Source organism: Amblyomma americanum, chromosome 4, assembly GCF_052857255.1.
Source record: "Amblyomma americanum isolate KBUSLIRL-KWMA chromosome 4, ASM5285725v1, whole genome shotgun sequence".
In the NCBI taxonomy this organism is placed as follows: Eukaryota; Metazoa; Arthropoda; class Arachnida; order Ixodida; family Ixodidae; genus Amblyomma; species Amblyomma americanum.
The window spans coordinates 97,810,870-97,828,885 of NC_135500.1; the positions used below are offsets into that span (position 1 = coordinate 97,810,870).

At 46.6% G+C, this 18,016-nt stretch overlaps 1 protein-coding gene and 1 long non-coding RNA gene across 2 annotated transcripts; one reads left to right on the top strand and one right to left on the bottom strand.

Annotated features, from left to right (window-relative positions):
- The first annotated feature begins 1,616 nt into the window (after positions 1 to 1,616).
- Positions 1,617 to 8,222, top strand: LOC144128156 (uncharacterized). The gene is made up of 4 exons (XM_077661259.1): positions 1,617 to 2,137; positions 2,197 to 2,304; positions 2,397 to 2,471; positions 3,347 to 8,222. The coding sequence occupies exons 1-4, from the start codon at positions 1,834 to 1,836 to the stop codon at positions 4,459 to 4,461; spliced, it is 1,602 nt and encodes a 533-aa protein (XP_077517385.1). The 5' UTR covers positions 1,617 to 1,833; the 3' UTR covers positions 4,462 to 8,222.
- Positions 8,223 to 12,252: 4,030 nt separating this feature from the next.
- LOC144128158 (uncharacterized) lies at positions 12,253 to 17,844 on the bottom strand. Its single transcript, XR_013313709.1, has 3 exons — positions 17,252 to 17,844; positions 17,054 to 17,173; positions 12,253 to 16,268 (listed from the first exon to the last, which is right to left on the bottom strand). It is a non-coding gene; the product is annotated as an uncharacterized LOC144128158 (long non-coding RNA).
- Between the last annotated feature and the right edge of the window lie 172 nt (positions 17,845 to 18,016).

Sequence of the window (18,016 nt, forward strand, 5' to 3'; positions counted from 1 at the left end):
TGCGGTCGGGTTCGAACCCGGGCACTCCGGGTCGGTAGCCGAGCGTCTTGGTAACGAAAGGAAAATGAGGTCAAAACTGGTTTTAAGGAAAGGATATTACTCCTGTCTCTCATATATCGATGGACACCCGAATCGCGCCGTAAGGGAAGGAAAGTGAAATAAAGTTGGTTTTAAGGAAAGCAAAGACGCCTGTCTCATGTTGCGCCTATTCCTTCCCCCCCAAAACAATTTCTTTTTCAATTTGGATCCAGAGTTCCCGGGTTCGAACCCGACCGCGGCGGCTGCGTTTTTATGGAGGAAAAACGCTAAGGCGCCCGTGTGCTGTGCGATGTCAGTGCACGCTAAAGATCCCCAGGTGGTCGAAATTATTCCGGAGCCCTCCACTACGGCACCTATTTCTTCCTTTCTTCTTTCACTCCCTCCCTTATTCCTTCCCATACGGCGCGGTTCAGGTGTCCAATGATATATGAGACAGATACTGCGCCATTTCCTTTCCCCAAAAACCAATTATTATTTTTCAATTTGGCTTTCTGAAATTATCTGCAGGGTTTGCGCGTGGTTTGGAACCGGATCTGGTTACATGTCTGCGCATAAAAGGAGCAATAATACACTTGTAAATATCACCGAAGCTTTAATTAATATATACTGTCTTGTGTGAGCGCCTTTAATGTCGTTTCGAAGAAAGCAAGGTATTTAACAAAAAAATTTGAGATCACTGCGGTAGCCCGCATTGGAGTAATGCGAAAGCATTGACGCCTCCTCGGCATTCGTCGCCTATATTTGCTTCTCTTTGCCCCTATTTGTTCCTGTTTGCCTCTATTGCACCTATTTGCCTGAGAGCCGCCGCGGTGGCTGAGTGGTAATGGCGCTCGGTTGCCGGCCCGAAAGACGCGGGTTCGATCCCGGCCGCGGTGGTCGAATTTCGATGGAGGCGAAATTCTAGAGGCCCGTGTACTGTGCGATGTCAGTGCACGTTAAAGAACCCCAGGTGGTCGAAATTTCCGGAGCCCTTCACTACGGCGTCTCTCATGGCCTGAGTTGCTTTGGGAGGTTAAACCCCTGTAAAACCAAAACCAAACCTATTTGCCTGAGAATTTGTGCAATTCGTCTCATTCCCACCATGCTTCGTTCCAAACTTTCAAATTTGGCGCCACGCGTTGTCTGTGCCCACGCTTTCGGTCACATGGTACTACACATCCGGTGTTTCACATTTGGCGGCACTTTTGCTCTGGCCACAGCCACTTTTTGCACTCCAAAGGAATGCAGTGCCTGGAGGAGGCTTCAGGTCCACAGATTCTTTCCGTACTTTATACTACACGATGAAGACACTGGGGAGCCTGAGCTCTGCAGTAGCTGCCTCAGAATGACTTCGCAAAATCACTTAATTTGGGAGTGTCAGGATTCTCCTGGGGCTAAATCACAAAGCATCCCAGACCTTGCCACCTGGGAAGAGCTGATCCGGAGCCACGACCCGGATCAGCAAAGACTCCTCATCCGTCAGGCGGAGACAGCTTACTATACACGACTCTCTCGGCGGTCTCCGGTGCTGAGAGCCTGCCGGGAGGCACCCCCTACTAATGCACCATTTCGGAAATCGCAGCGCCGCGAAAAAACCTAGCGGGCGCGCGACGCATTATGGGAAAAATGAGCGAGCGCCGACCGGCCGGTCATCTTTCCTGTCTCCTGCGTTTGCATAGCTGTGGTGTGTGTGTGTGCGTACTTTGTTTGGTTTGAGATTTCGTGTATTTTTTGGTGTTGGGCGGTTGCAGGTGCGCTATATTAAGTGTTACGTGCCTGTTGGTCACTTAGTGACCGCAGCCACTACTGCACGCGATGTCGTCGAAGTGCCGAGGCGGCGGTCAGACTTGTTGTGTGCCTGGTTGCGACAACAACACGCTGAGAGACAAGAACGTTTCATTTCATGCGTTCCCTGCAAATGAAAAAGAAAAAAAGGAGTGGGTGAGAAGAATTAACCGCCAGGGAAGTGCTGGTCGCTTCTCTTTGTGGCAACCTTCTAAGCACCACCGGATATGCGGAGCCCACTTCAACGCAAGTGGACGCCGTGGTTATATGGACCGGCTGCCAACAATTTTCCCCCATAAAGTCATCAATCAACTATCTCTTTCCTTTAATACCGGTAAGTATATATATTCAGACTGTTATTGCATATTATCATAACTTCCAAATCCTTTCCAGTCGCGAAACGCAAGAAGACGAGCTCCAAAACTGCCTCTGCCAGCCCGGTGCTCCTTCTGAACGAGTTGGAGATCGGCTGCGTAGTTGACGTGCCCCAATGCGATCGAAGTAAGCGACGCTTTAACTGTGCCATCTTTTTTCTGATGCTTCGGCTTTGTGTGTACGCATTTTCATGAAAGCGTTTTTTTTTTTGTACGCAGAGAGCGACGCAGTTTCCAAGGAGCCCACCCAGCTGACCTTCGGTGCACCGGCTTCGCCTCGCACGGAAACGGAAGGTTAGTGGTGGTTAAAAATGGTCGCTTTCTTCATTCCACTATGAAAACTTATTTTTCGCTTTTAACGGACCCCTATCGCGCCCACTGATACCGAGGTCCACGGGTGTTGTGGCAACCGGCATATTTATAGCGAGCGGCTTCTACATCCAGTGAAAACTGACAAAACTTTTTCCCGCGAAGCCAGTTTTCCGCGAGCTTTTCCAGCTAGCCATTGGACGTCTGCATGATAGGTTGCATGTTGGGAGTGGCAGAACCTCATGTGTTCTGTGACATAAATGTTATCAGTGATTTCTACCGTGCATATGTTACTACAGCGAGTTTTATGATAAACGCGGTACCTCTTCCACCAGTGCACGGCATTGTGAAACTTACCCATTTCATTTCTTTTTCCTCGACATTATTCCCTTCACCCCAGCTTGGAGAAATGTCCCAAAAGTCAGGCTAGCCAAATTTGGTGGACTTGCTGGGTGCATGAAACCTAGTATTTATGTATTTTGGTTCACTACGGATACGGTCATGCAGCATGATTGGCGATTCCACACCAGTACGCTGGTAGCACAAGCTGCAACGTCGTCGAACTGCATGCTCAGGAGGGGAAACAAACAGCTCATGAGGCTTAGAAGTATAACTGGATAGTATTGATCTGGACTTGCTGGTTGGTAAGCTGCTTGCACAGGTGGATCAGTGGAGTGAAAGAGAGTTGGGCTGTATGGCTTCGTTATCCTGGTTCTCTGTTGTCTGTATATCAATGTAAGCCGAGAGCAAAGGTTCAGAACACCCACTGTCGGCTGAAGTGACTATTTCAAAACCTGAAATCTGCATTAAAGCAGGGCCTAACTGTTCGCAAATCATTAAACAGTTCATTTCTTTTTTAGGTGCCGACCACTCATACTCCATGGGGCCTCCAGACGCAGCATCTGCTGCCGCACTAAGAAAAGTCGCCCACCTTCTCGAACACTGCGAAAAACTCGAGCATGAAAATAGCTTGCTCCGCAAAGACAAATCTGAGCTCCAGAAAGAGGTCGAGGATCTGAAGTCTCAGTTGCACGATGTGAAAGTTGAGGCTCTCAAAGAGAAACTAAAACTAAAAGATTGTGTCTCCAAAGTTCACGATTTCGTTTCAGATGAGAAACGACTCGTGTTTTATACGGGTTTCAACTCCTTCAAAAAATTTGATGCGTTCGTTGAACATGTTGAATGCATGTACCAGACACTGAAAACGGGTGCTGGCAGGCCACCAGCACTGACAATGAAAGAACAGCTTATTGCAGTGCTTTGCAGGCTCAGAGTTGGCCTGCTAGAGCAGGATTTGGCATATCGCCTGAAAGTGTCTGTGGCGACCGTGAGTGCTATGTACTCATTTTGGGTTAATTTTTTGTATGAAATGCTAATCCAGGTACCAATGTGGCCATCACGTAACACAGTGGACCTGTTCATGCCAGACAATTTTAAAGAACTGTACCCATCTACACGCATTGTACTGGACTGCACAGAAATTTTTATCGAGAACCCGTCTGACTACAAAACACAAAGCGACACTTTCAGCTCGTATAAGGGACATAACACCGCAAAAGGGCTCATTGGCATCACTCCAAATGGCTTCGTTTCTTTCGTGTCTAATCTTGCTCCTGGAAGACTTTCTGATCGAGAAATCACAAGACACAGTGGCCTGTATGAGTTGCTCGAGGAAGGGGACAGTGTAATGGCGGATAGAGGATTCCTCATTGAAGATGACCTCCGTCAGCTTGGAGTCAAATTAAACATGCCACCCATGTTGAATGGCCGCACGCAGTTGTCACTGGCAGATGAGTTAGCAACACGGCAGATAGCCAGTTTGCGAATCCATGTTGAGCGTGTCATCAGGGAAGTTAAAAACTTCAGGATACTCCGTGCCGTCTTTCCTAATGTTATGGCAGAGAAGCTGAACAAGATATGGAAAATTTGTTGTTTTCTCAATAATTTCATGCATGAGCCCATTCTAAACCGATGAGCGATGGTGGCGTTTTTAATGTTTTGTATGTTGTGCATGGTCTACTGTAACGCAGGGGTGCTCAAACTTTTTCTTTCTCAGTTGAAGAAAGACCAACTTTATTTGGCTAAAATGCAGTCGGCTTCTAACAAGTTTCATTTATGTTTTGGCCAGCTTCGGTCACGGAGCCTGTCTTGGAAAGATTTGCTTTATGGGGGTTTAACGTCCCAAAGCGACTGAGGCTATGAGGGACCCCGTAGAGAAGGGCTCAGGAGATTTCGACCACCTGGGTTCTTTAACATGCACTGACATTGCACAGTACATGGGCCTCTAGAATTTTGCCTCCATCGAAATTCGACCGCTGCGGCTGAGACTTCAAAAGGTGCTGGCCGACATATTTAAAAGGGGTACGCAAACTGCACAGCACCTGAACAAATACTTAAATTCAGTTATGACTGGCTGTATAGTAAGATAGCAGTAAGCAGCTACAGCATTAGTCCCAAAATACTTGGCTAAGGCGGATGAAGACATGCATAAACATAGGTGCTTGGGGAATCTAGGAAGTGCTCCAAGAAACCAGAGAGTTCCACAAAACGCAGTTTGAGAATCCCTGCTGCAGTGCAAGGCATTGAACTTGCGTTAAAGTACACTACTTCATGCACAGCAGACTAGAGCAGCATTTCTTGCTCTGCTGAAGTCTGAAGTTACTGTACAGGCTACATAGGGCTGCAATGTCTTATTTCTGTGACAGTGTTGTACAAATGATTTGAGCATAGAATGTGGCAGTACTATATCCGAGTCATGACTTGACACCAAATCACCAGTCTCATTGCTGAACTACACAGACAATATGGAAAGTTGATGTTTGTAGCCATTGTCTTTTCTACCACAGATTGTCTTTCCTAACTTTTTGGAATGAAATCTGTAAAGTGAATTTCACTTTGTTATTTTTACATGTGTTAGTGACGTGCTCCTATTTTTGAAAAAATTGTGATATGTATGTGTATTGTATATTTGTATATGTGTGTACTGTATATGTAAAAAATTTGTATATGTATGCGAGTATTTCATGCCATTGAAATTTGAGAGCTTTATTACCAACTCTTATGTAATGTCCTGCATGGAACCCTTGAGAACGAACTTATATGAATCAATGCTATCGCACTCAATATCAGCTGCAGTACTCTAGATGCGGCAGGTTTGAGCTTGGTCGTCAAAAGCAGTGCGAGCCCAGTGCTGCTCGGAACTTGTGCATTAACCCCTCAGTTCAAAGTATGCTAAATGTGCACTTTGGGCGCTCTCTATGACTAAACATTGATTTACTGTAAAGCATAAGCCTTCGTTCGTTCACTCCACGTATGTTACAAGTCGTATTGAGTGAAAGAGTACCTTCACTACGGAGAACACACTTGTCAATTTGCAAAGATTTTGCTTGCAACTTTCAATGTGGTTTCCTTACAGAGACCAATGTGAGGTCACTATCATCATTAAGTATAGTAAATGTTGAAGTATGTAGCTGCCCAGGTTCCTGGGACTAAGAGTGCATTATGTATGTGTTCAATGACAGGGCAGCATGACGTGTGGTGCTTGACATTTACTTTTCACACACCGATTAGTTGCTAGTTGCACACACATTTAAATAGGTAGTGGCAACACATGCACATGGTCATAATGATATTACACAGAAAAACACTTTCTTCATTTCTTCATAGAGACTAATGCCATACAAGATATTTAAAAACCAAATATATGTAAGTATGAACACATGCCAAAGCATCCAAGCAAGTACATGAGTCCAAGCATCTTTGTCCTGCAGAGCAATGTAACTGAAATAAGTCATTGAGAGAGAGAGAGAGAGAATGAAAAGGAAAGGTAGGGAGGTTAACCAGATGTGAGTCTCCGGTTTGCTGCCCTACACTGGGGATGGGGGATAGGGGTTAGAAAGATGACAGAGAGAAAAACGAAAAAAAGAAAAAAAGGAATGTGCACACATGGAAACACACACACACACACACAAGGCGTTCAGTTAGTCTTTCACACAGGCCGGTAGATTGCCAGAAGCGCAAAAGCGCTTGCACGGCCTTCTTCTGCGACGGTAGGTCCTTTCGATGTTGTCGAATTCTTTTTTCGGATAGCGGTTGGTCGTCCAGTTGGTCAAGTTCATGGCTAAGGCATACCCTCTGTGGACTGTACTGCGGGCAGGAGCACAATATATTGAAATTCACACACAAGCGCAGTGCTCTTGGTAGTTCTTGTAACATTCCAGAAGACATGGCAGCATTTTGGAAATCCAAAGCGAGCTGTCAAAAGTGATCCTCTGAAAAGTGCAGTCTGTGCCATTATCAACCACAAAATCACACCAGGAGAGTCCAGTCAAAGCCATTTGCCCCTGGACCTGGTAAAAGTACTTGTGCGTTGGTTTAAGAACTCCATTCTTCAGGTAGGATGCCGTATTCACAGCATTTTCTAATTCATCACCCCGTTCCTTGGCAGCTGAGAGGGTCTTAACTTCAAGGAGACCAAAATCTCCTCCCTCCTCTACAACACGGTCAGGCGTTGCACCAAGAACAGGGACACCAGGATTGACACACAACCCACAATAGTAACTCCTAACTGGCACTGTTCTCTTCCCTATGTAACGTTGCACGGCTGCATCTTCATTCCTTAAACCATCAGCCATGTATTTGGTCTGCATCTGGCTAGACCCGAACAGCCTCTTGAAATACTTCTCGTCAGCTGGCTTCTGCCGTGACACCACATCTCCGAAGTGTGAAGCAGTCAGGCGCTTGGATCTCTCGAAGTTCCATGTTGTAGAGCCGCTTTGCATCCTAGTCGCTTGCTCAAGGGCCCATGAGTCTTCTAAAGTAAGCTCACAGGAGCCGAACTTGTACCCAGCTGGCACATGCTCAGCCCACAGGGATTGCACTGGTAACCTGATTGGCATCTGGCTAAGAGCCTCCTCGTGAAGTGTTCTTTTCACTGGTACGGGCAGAAAGTGGTTGTCCTCCAGCGTCTTGCATAGCATGGCGTTTGGAATATTTTTCTGTGTCTGATGCATTCTCTTAATATGGTCTTCTGTCACTCTCAGAGAAACTGTGGTTTCTTGAGTCAGATGCCTACCAGCTTTCATTGGCATATGTTTCACAAAACGTAGTTGTGAGAACTCACGTGTGTGCACGTTGACCTTCTTAGCCCCAGTACCCCATGCTCTGGGTTTGTCTGTACACGACTGCGTGTCTCGCACGTAGGCTGCCCCAGAGCGCTTCAGGTCTAGTAAAAACCATAATAATGCAACTACATGTTTACAAACACCTGCAGCTCCAGCCCGGCAGTTGCAGGTTCCTTCAACCACAGTTCCATTTGACGAGAGCACAGCAGCGGTGTTATACGATTTTGCCAAAGAGAACGATGCCTCCACGGTTGCTTTAACAAAAGTGGACCTGTCAGCCTTGCAAATAAGAACATTTTGAACCTTCTCTGATTTAAACATCCTGTATCCGCTTACAGTATGTTTCTGAGCACCATGTGCATTCTGATGTGCCAAGATTTCTTGCTCCGAGAACCCATCCGGCACGTCTTTTAACTGCTTTGTCCATGGTCCTTTCGGTAACCTTTCTTGAAGAGGGATTGCATTACGAATGGTTCGTAGTGGTACCTGCACCATGGGTATAAGCAAGTGTCAAAATGTTTTCCTTGGCACTCCACATATAAACAGAGCATGCAAGCATACACAGCTGATCATGGGACCACCAATGCGATCTTGAAATAAAAGAGTATTTATACATTGTGTTTTGTTTAATTGTGGCAAGCATGCTTGAAAAGCAACGCTGAACCCGTTTCGTTTACTACGCGCGGCCGTGAAGAATGTTGCACATGGACGGGCTCGGTAAACATCTAGCTAAACTCTGAGGCGCCCTAGTGCAAAGTACTGGCGCGTCCATGTTTTTCAGGTTAGTCAAAACATCCGCCCCAGTTTGTTTTTTTCGACCGCGTTCGCGTTACTTGTAGCCACCGAGGCACGTTCATATTTTGGCTGCGTCTATCTGCACTCCATGGTAGTAAGACATGGAGACCGCGACCGAGATGGTATGAGCTGTCAAACTCGTTGAATATGGCACAAACAGCAACTGCTATCTGTATCGAGATGCTATGCTCAGCTACACAGAATGTAACAGTGCTAATGCAAGAGCTTGGTTCTGCTTCGTACTTGCTGCGCGCTATTCAAACAACACTACAGACAAGAAAATGCGCTGGCACAAGCTAAGCGCCAACTCAACTACTTACTTCTTGCAAGGTGTACGTTATTAACGTATGCTCTGTCCGTTTCTTTCGACCATATACTTGTTTCAGAGTCGTGCGTAGAATAAACATAGATTAAATAGCACGCTGTAACCAAAAGACTGAATGGGCAGTGCTCGATAACGACGTATTTTGCTAAAATACAGCGCATACATTCTCGCAAGAGGGTGTCGCACTGTTGCAACAAACATGAATGTACTGTACGCTACGTACTACGCCTGCCGCCGGGACAGCCGCACAAACTTGGAATGTTCGCGACGGGCGACCAGTAAATAAATGCACTGTTAGCGCGTGCTCACCAGCAAAACACGCCTGCTAGCCGTAAGATCGCGCTCGTGCCTTCTGCAGCATAGATATATAAAACGCTGACAACGCTGTTGCTATGCAACGCAAGCAGCGAGCGCGCGACACTGGCACATGTGTGCGCTTCTCGTGCGCTCACTTGCGAAAATACTGCTTCGCGCTCGTAGCGTCGGCTGCATAACCACAGAAAAGTTGTACGGCAATGTAAAGATAACTTGTGCGGCGCAAATATGCAACAAAAGTATTACTAGCACTCCAAAAAAACGTTTTTTTTTTACCTGCTGTTGCGCGGCGTCCATAGCGTACCACTGCTCCGGCGGATCCTGCCCGGCAACCTCGCTCACAATTCCCAGCCTGCTTTGCGGCGGTCGCGTAGGGGGCGCGCGCAACTTTCCGAAATGGTCCATTGCTGCGCCCCGACCGTGAGACCCCATGATGACGGGAATAAAGTTCATTCATTCACATTTTGGCTCTAATTAATTTACTATTCATCCGGTAATCACGAAACTTTTTTCGCCGCATCCTCACATAATTATGCTTCAATTGCAACCACTTTTTAGACGTTCTATCTTTCTGGTTCCCCACAATGGCTGCGGACACGTTTTGATGACACGAAACCGCCGACATAGCCTAGTAAAGCATTCGCTTAAATAAAAAGAAATCCGTGCTACTAGGGCTATTTTTTAACCTACACTGAGCTACACTTCGTGCAGGCTCGTGTAGGCGAGTGGAGGGCGGGGCTAAAGCTATGGCATGAGGCGCTGCACTCGTCTACACGAGCGTCAGCCAATAGCCACGGAGCGCCGTCGTCCTCGAGAGCAGACGACAACCTCTGAAATTTTGAGTTGTTGTAATTTATTATAAGAGAAAATGGAGAAATATATACTGCAAAACGTTTTGCTGGCGTTTATTACGGCAGAGAAATTCAAATGACAGTTTTGTTCCCCCCCCCCAAAAGGAGCGCAACACACAAACTTGTATCGTATGTTCTGCGGATGCATGGAGCACGCAGCTGTCGCTAAATTTCTTGCACAGTAAGTTCATCGTCGGATGAAGGGTTGACGGGTTCCTCGTGCGAAATACAAAGCATCCATGCTTCTGTCGTAACTATAGGGGAACAACGTTCTGCGACGCGTTGAAACCGGCGTTCCGCGGCATGCATATGGGGTGCGACTTTCGATGGCTGTTCCTCGGCTCACAGCCAGCGGCCTCCGACCGCTTTGAAGCGCTGCCATATTAATACACAGACGTGAAAGTCGATACTGTAAGCGTAGGGAGCTTCGCACTAATGGTGAATTCCAATCGCAGGCCCGGAGCGGTCTGCACGCTCTGTGACAGAGCGCCTGAATCCGGCGCAGAACGCGCGACCTGAAATTGCGATTGGAGTACACTTGCTCTGGCCAGAGCTATCACTGCTGAAAAAGAACGTCACGCAAACTTCCGGTCGGATCCGCCGATTTCGGCGGAGCACTCCCGACTGCTCCACGGAGCAATCTCGGCTCGGCAACCGCTCCCTGTCTACGATTGGAAGACGCGATCCATGCCTCAGATATGCGTTTGGAATACAGTTGCTCCGAAAAGAGCAGGAAACGTTGCTCCAGAAGTGCTCCAACTCTGCGATTGGAAGTCACCATAACATACACAGATTCGTGGATGACCATGTACGCAAAATACATTTTTTTTTTTTTTCACGTAGATCGCACAGCACAGATACCAGCGGAACGAACGCGGATTTCCTAAACGCGAAGTAGCGTTCGGCAGACTAAATATGCACATTCAGACGTGTGAACAGCTTTTATCTTCGTAGAAGGTAAGGTTGCCACTGTCCGTCTCGTGGGTGCACCGCCATAACGCTGCCATCGTCCAGGCGGACGAACTTCACAGACTTATCACAAAATGGCGTTGTGCGTTTGAAACGCGCGCCTTCTTTTTTCGTCTGCTAGCCTCATAGAGAGCTGCAACCGCCCGCGAACTCCGGAGAAAGCCCCAGCGGCTGGAGCGGCGCGGAGTTCCGGCAAGTTGGAAATTTCCGCGGCAGCACCGCATCTCAACCAATGACGGCCCGGCTTTGCCACGTGACCAGTAGAGGCCTCGTGCAAGAAAGCATGCTCGTAGACCAACCAGTGTTTGTGTTTGTGTGCTACACGTGCAGCCGAGAACATGCCACGCGAGCTCTTCAATGAACTGCTAATTGCAGAGGTTGCAAACCGGCCACTACTGTGGGATGTGAAAGATAACTTTCGAAACCGGGCTGGAAAGAAACCCTTTGGGAAGAAGTCAGAGACGTCCTGCGCAAGAACTACGCCACCGGTAAGCAAAAACACGAGTTGTAAAGAACTCTTGGATTGCGATTTTTTTTTTACGCTGCAGTTTCTTGAAGTGCATGACGCTGCGTGTGCTTTGTCGTAACAAATTTTTCTCGCCACTCCAGTGAGGCGGCGGAGCTTGTCGGAAACGGGTTTTTGTCGCCGCGCAGACCGCACTTGTGCGATTGCAATGATTCGCACACGAGCGCTCTTCGTCGAGGCTTCTCCGAGCACGCATTTTCGATGTATATTTGAGACGAATAAGCATACAAGTGTGTATTGTACTGGTTCACGCAAACGTTACTGTAGGCTCCTCAGAATTTAATTTTTTTTTTCCCCAGTGCGCGCGGATGTTCTGTGCAGTCTAGTTGTACCAGTATTTTTTGCTTCACGTGGCCGTCAGAAAAAAGCTGGCGTTCGTGTGTAGCCTTTTAGTCAGTCGTGAAATGTAATTTAATGCACTGCCTGCCTACTTTTATATGCAACTCTATGGCGCGTTTGTAAACGGGAGTCGGCCCTTCCGATTTCACACAGGTGTGGACTTATTTTAGTGGTGTGCGCACAGGCTGCGCTATCTGCATGTTCATGCATGATTTTGGCGCTTTTATGTGGACTCATAATCCTTTATTTCTTATTTTGATTAACATCACGCTGCGTGCTGCTCCCCATTTCAGTGACAACGGAAGAGGTGTTGAATCGGTGGAAAAATCTGAGACACTTTTAGGAAAAATATAAAAGATGAAGCCGACAATTAGAGGAGTGGGGCAGCAGCTGGCATCAAATCTTCATGGCCCTACATGCAGCAGATGGAGTTCCTCAGGGACACCGTTGAAACAAGATGGTAAGCGACGAGTAGTATAAATGTGAAAACGATTTAACAGTTTGCGTACATTCCACCCAGGAGCTTCTGCAAGCTGGCGCCAACTGATTTGTCGGTTGGCAGTGCAGAGCTGCTCATGGCCAGCCCTGTGTCTAACGAAAAGGAGCCAGAGGCGCCTCTGGACGAGCTTGAGGCAATATTTGAAGGACCAGGCTGTACAGAGGGCAGTGAAGCCGGGCTGCCTCCAGCGCCAACCCAAAGCACAAGTGCTGTTCCCTTAAGGGGAATAAAACGGCAAAAAAAGCGGCAAGCGATCCAGGATACAGAGCGAGACCTACACTCTGTGAGAAACGCCATTACGTCCCTCAGGCCTATGGATGCCTCAAGCCACTTTTTATTATCTTTAAAACCGCAAATGGATGCCACTCCACCACATATGCTCATGCATTTAAAAATGGAGCTGTTGCATGTATGTGAACAATATAGTCAAGGGCAATACCCAACTGACATGGCTGTGAGAGCACCACATGAGTAAAAAGAACTAGAAAAGTGTACTATAAAACTACAGGCCTATCTCTCAAACTTGCATATGTTGCAAAACAATAGAACACATTATATACAGTGCTGTGACCTTCAAAACAATTTCTTTTCGAATGTTCAACCTGGATTCAGGCCTGGCTTGTCATGTACGACTCAACTGGTAGAGTTCTCCCATGATCTCTTTTACTCTTTTCACCTTGGATTTAAGGTATACTGCATATTGATACGTACCACTGTGGAAGAAGAAGAAAAAGCGCCTGCACCCGTGGAGAAAGAAGATGTTTCTCTCCCGCTCGCATACTGGGACCACTTGGGGACCGCCACAGTTTTACGTCTCGGCTCCGGAGGTTCTCCTTCAAATTGCTCCTAACATTTGGTGGAGGTGCTGGGTATCGATCCCAGCATTCGGATTCGAATTGCTCGTAGCAATATTTTTGTATTTCCGGAAAGCTTTTGACACCTTTTCTCATGCATTGCTGTTACATAAATTATCTTGTCTCGGTATACACCCTGCAATAGTAGATTGGATTAGAAATTACTTGTCTGGGCGAACACAGCATGTTTTAACGGCACTAAATCAACACCTGTCACCGTAACCTCTGGCGTGCCCCAAGGGTCTGTTTTGGGGCCTTTTTTTAGTCTTTATATAGACGTTTATATAGTCTTTTTAAAGATCTTTAGTCTTTATAAATGACATTTTCTAAAATCTAGAATGTAAAGTGAGGTTATATGCTGATGATTGTGCCATATACAGGAATGTAGAAAATGATTGTGATGTTAGTAGTTTGCAGAATGATGTAAACAAAATTCATGATTGGTGCACTAAGTGGGGCATGTCTTTGAACAATGCTCAATGTCAACTTGTGTCATTCACCCGTAAACGCTTTCCTGTGAGATCAGTGAATAAATTGGACGGACTACTTCTTGAAAAGGTCCAACATTACAAATACCACAGGGTCTATTTCTCAGAAAATTTAACATGGAACAGGCACATTGAATTCTTAACCTTAAAGTCATCTCGTATGCTACACCTGCTAGACGTGTAAAGTCCGCCAGAAAGCAAGCTTTACATAACAAACATTCGTCTGGTATTCGAATATGCTTGAGTGGTATGAGACCCTCAAAGCTCTAATCTTATAGAAAACCTTGACTGCGTCCAAAACCGCGCTGCAAGATTTGTTTCTGGTAATTATAACTTCCGCAGCAGTATTACATTAGTTAAAGGGAACCTTGGTATGAAATCACTGGCACACCGGTGATTAACTGCAAAATTAGAACTTTTTTTCCAACTTTACTCTGACCTCACAGGAATAAATAAGAACTTGTACATTCCCCCTCCCCACTTCATCTCTATACGATGTGATCACGAGCTGAGAGTTCTTGAAATGCACTGTCGTACTGATGTCTACTGTAATTAATTTTTTCCGCATGCTTCCGCACAGTGCAATAGGCTTCCCAAGAGCATTGGTGAATGCAAAATGTGTTCAGAGTTCCTGTGTTCATTGTCACGCAGTCTGCCGTAGATTAATATCTCGTTAACTTCATATCTTTTGGCTGGCATATGCTTCATGCAATAGTGTACCTTTTCCATTTCTGTGTTGTAATTTTGCACCACGGTACACTGAAGACTGTTTTCCGTCGAGATGACTCATCGATGTTATCTATTTGGTTACGTTCTTGCTTTTACCACCTGTGCTTAGCTGTTTTTGTTTTTGTCACATGATCATTTTCCTCCCATTGTCACCTCTGCAATAATGCCCTTGTGGTGCTGCAGCAATAGCATTTGCAATAAGGAACGTCTTGCAAAGCACTGCATCGCAAACAACCAGCGGTACAGTCGAGCTACAGACCAGAGGCAGCGGTCAGTCCAGAGCACGCACAAGGGACGGAGCGTTCGGCGCTTCTCGTTGTCTTCTTCGTTAAGCACCAGCCTCTGAAGATTCCAAATCCGAAGGCCAGCCTTACAATTTCCCCCGGGCGAAAAGGCGCCATCCTGGCATCCTAGGGCGATGTGACGACGGCGGGGCCGTAGTATGGTTTGAGGCGGGTCGTGTGGACAATGGCGCGACCTCGGCAACGATGATCAGGGGGCGGCATAAGGGGTTCGATGAGGTAATTGATGGGGGATGTCTGTGGTCGGGTCCCTGGTACTTGCTAAAAAGTTCGGAGGAAAGGCCGGGAACTGAGGAGGGTACCCAGAGCCAAACCAAAGAGTCGGGAAGGTAAGCGGGAGGAAGTGCAGGGGGATCACGGGTGCTTTTCTGCTGCTGCTGAACACGAGAAGTGAAGGACCGGGCAAGCTGTCGGCATTCTTCGGCTAAGTTGCGGCTTCAGAAAGAGCTGTAAATTCGGAAGCACCACAGGGCAGTAAGGTAGAATGGTGTCCATTGCTCAAGAAGGCTCTAGCGGTTCCCGGTTGATGTGCTGGGAAGAGGACTGTAGAGGTCATTGCTGACACAGCGTTCGGCACTTCTCGTCGTCTTCTTCGTCAAGCGCCAGCCTCTGAAGATTCCAAAGCCGAAGGCCAATCTTACACATTGTCTTCAGTGCTGCAGCCCAGCTGACGTCCACTGCCATGGCACAGCTCCTTGCGTGCTTGTGAAATACTTCTTGAAAATGTCCCTTGTTGCAGCTGCATTACGACTGTAGTTATGGCCCACTGGAGGCTCCAAATCATGCATGGCTGTTGCATCTTCTTCTTGCCACCACTGACCTTCAGTCACATTGCCGTAGCAATCTTCTGTGTCTGCATAATTTAGAGGCATATAAGCTGCATCTTCAGTGAGGAAATTATGCAGGACACATGCAGCCAGTACCACATAATCTGCATTCTCAGGCAGCAGATTAATTACCCGGCAAAAGATTCGGAACCTGGAGGTCATCACCCTAAAGGTGTTTTCAACACACCTCCTGAAAAGAATTTTGATAAAGCACATTGTGTTTGTGATATCGAGAGACGCGTCAAATTATGTCAGCATTCTTTGCCACCCGGCTAGTGATGACACCTTTACAATTGATCAATTTATCACTGCAACAAACCTTGCTCGGCTGAGCCGGTAGTTGTATATTCTTTTGTCGTCATCCAGGCCTCTGCTTGGGTAAGGCCGAAGAAAGTCTTGTCGAAGCTGAAAAGCTTCGTCCCCAATGAAGACATGGGGTGCCACCGTTGGCGTTTCGGGAAACATGCTGGTGGCGGAAGGCCAAGAAGGCCACGCTCCAGGGATTTGCCAAATCTTGATGCTCCGAGCGTTCCACCATCGCTTTGCCTTCCATAGGCCCCAACATCTACTAAAATAAACTTCAAGTTGCTGTCAGCGACAGCCATCAGCAGTATAGAGTATGTGCCTGTAATGATGAACAGTTCATATATACAAGATAATAGTGAGATTTGCAAAAAAAATAGGGGGAGGGCAATGTCGACATTACCTTATAGTGGAAGTACAGGCGTCCTGAATTTGGTAGGGCCTGTATTTCTCGTCCACGGCACCTACACAATAGGGGAAATTCTATCTCTCAAAAAATCCCTCGGCGACCTTCTGCCAGTCAGCGGTAGTTGGCACCTGTGGTGGCAATGAGAGACAGGAAAGCATTTCTGGTGTAAAAGGACCAGCAGTGCAAACTAAAAACAGGTATGCGAGAGAGGCACCCGTCTTGCACGTCAACATCTCGGAACCAACAAGGTCGGCAACATACACTGTTCCATAAATTTTTAGTGTTTCAAGCAACTGATCAAGTGCTGTTTTCTTTTTAGGGGAAGGGAGGAGGGTGGCATGTGAGCTGTAGGACTAGTTTACTAATCATGAGATTCAAACTTGTGCATGTGGATGGGAAGACTTAACGAGCTTGCAATTGCTTTTGTAGCATATGCATAACTGTTGAGTTTGTATTTAAAGAGGCGGGGGGGATTCTGGACATTCCTGACATGCGCTTCTCCCTTTCATCTCATTGTTTCCTTACCTCATTTTCATTATCTTTATCATTTAAAATGTAAATAGAGCAGACGGCGCCTGTTTCACATCATTCGTTGCTGAGCTGTTCCTGAAAACAAAGGTCTTAAATTCAGCACTGAATTTTTAAAAAAATAATCTGTTTATTATGCATTAGGACCTTTGGTGCCTTTCCATTATGTATGTTCCCTGCTCGGTGATGTGAAGCAAAAAACAGAAAAACGATTAAAGCGAATTCCGTAATATACTGCCTGGAGCTCACTGGCCTGTGCTGTGAGTCAGCTCTCCGTCACTGGTGCACCTGCACAAGCAGCATGCTCTAAAGCCAATATTTAGCTCATTTACCGGAACAAATTAGGAAGCAGCACATTTACATTCTTTTGCTGCCGACAACGCACCTTGAGGAAAATGGGTTGGAGAACTTGCCACAGCATGCACCTTGCACGTCTCGCGGATAATATTATTCGCTGTGGAAATGCCCACTCTGAAGGCCATGGCGACATCCTGAATTTGCATCCCTGATGAAAACGGAGAAATGTCAGCTAGGTGTACTCGTGTCAGCGATCGCCAGTAAATGTAGGCGCACTCCCTAGTACCTCAGAGTCATCCCAAGTCTTGCTCGTGACGGTATGGGTTCGCGCACAACGAAGAGCTTGGTGAGCGGCCCTTCGACTAAGGATTGCAGCTCCTCAAACTTTTCAGAAGACATCCTGTAGTACTTCTGAAAGTACTCCGTGTCCCCGTTCATGAGCATGCGGCATCTGTAGGAAAATATTGCAAGAAAGTAAAAGAACAGTCACAAAATGGCGTTGTGCGTTTGAAACAAGGAGGATATATATTTATATATCCTATATATTTATATATCCTCCTTGGTTTGAAACGCACGCCTTCTTTTTCGTCTGCTAGCCTACACCTCCAAAGAAAGCGGTGTAGAAAGTGTAGTTACACCACGCGTAAAAGAAATACGTTCGTGTAGGTGGGCGGAGCTACACTTTCGTACACTGGTGAAAAAAAAAATAGACCCATGCTACACTGGCTACACTAGTGTAGGTAGAAAAAATAACCCTACTATGGGCTACGGTCCGCGGCGTACTGTATTACTCATAGAGCTGTATTACTCTGCCAGCCAGTCACAAAAATAAACGAAGTCATCATTTTAACGTCTGACTTTATTAAACAAGCCAGGTAAAAAATTATAGAGCTTATAACATTTTTCTCGCGATTAGCGCATATTTTAAGTGACAAGAGAAGTTTTAACAACGGCCTACGTTTTTGTCGTGGAGGAATTCTGTGCATCGGTCCTAAATGTGGGCGGAACTTCACTGCATTTCCGCCTACACCAAGCCTTTCAAATCGCGCGC

What these genes read in the sequence shown, in the direction of transcription:
- LOC144128156 (XM_077661259.1), top strand. Translation starts at nt 1,834, where the DNA reads ATGTCGTCGAAGTGCCGAGGCGGCGGTCAGACTTGTTGTGTGCCTGGT. An exon ending in ATCTCTTTCCTTTAATACCG is followed by an intron (nt 2,138 to 2,196) that starts GTAAGTATATAT and finishes AATCCTTTCCAG; the next exon opens with TCGCGAAACGCAAGAAGACG. An exon ending in CGTGCCCCAATGCGATCGAA is followed by an intron (nt 2,305 to 2,396) that starts GTAAGCGACGCT and finishes TTTTGTACGCAG; the next exon opens with AGAGCGACGCAGTTTCCAAG.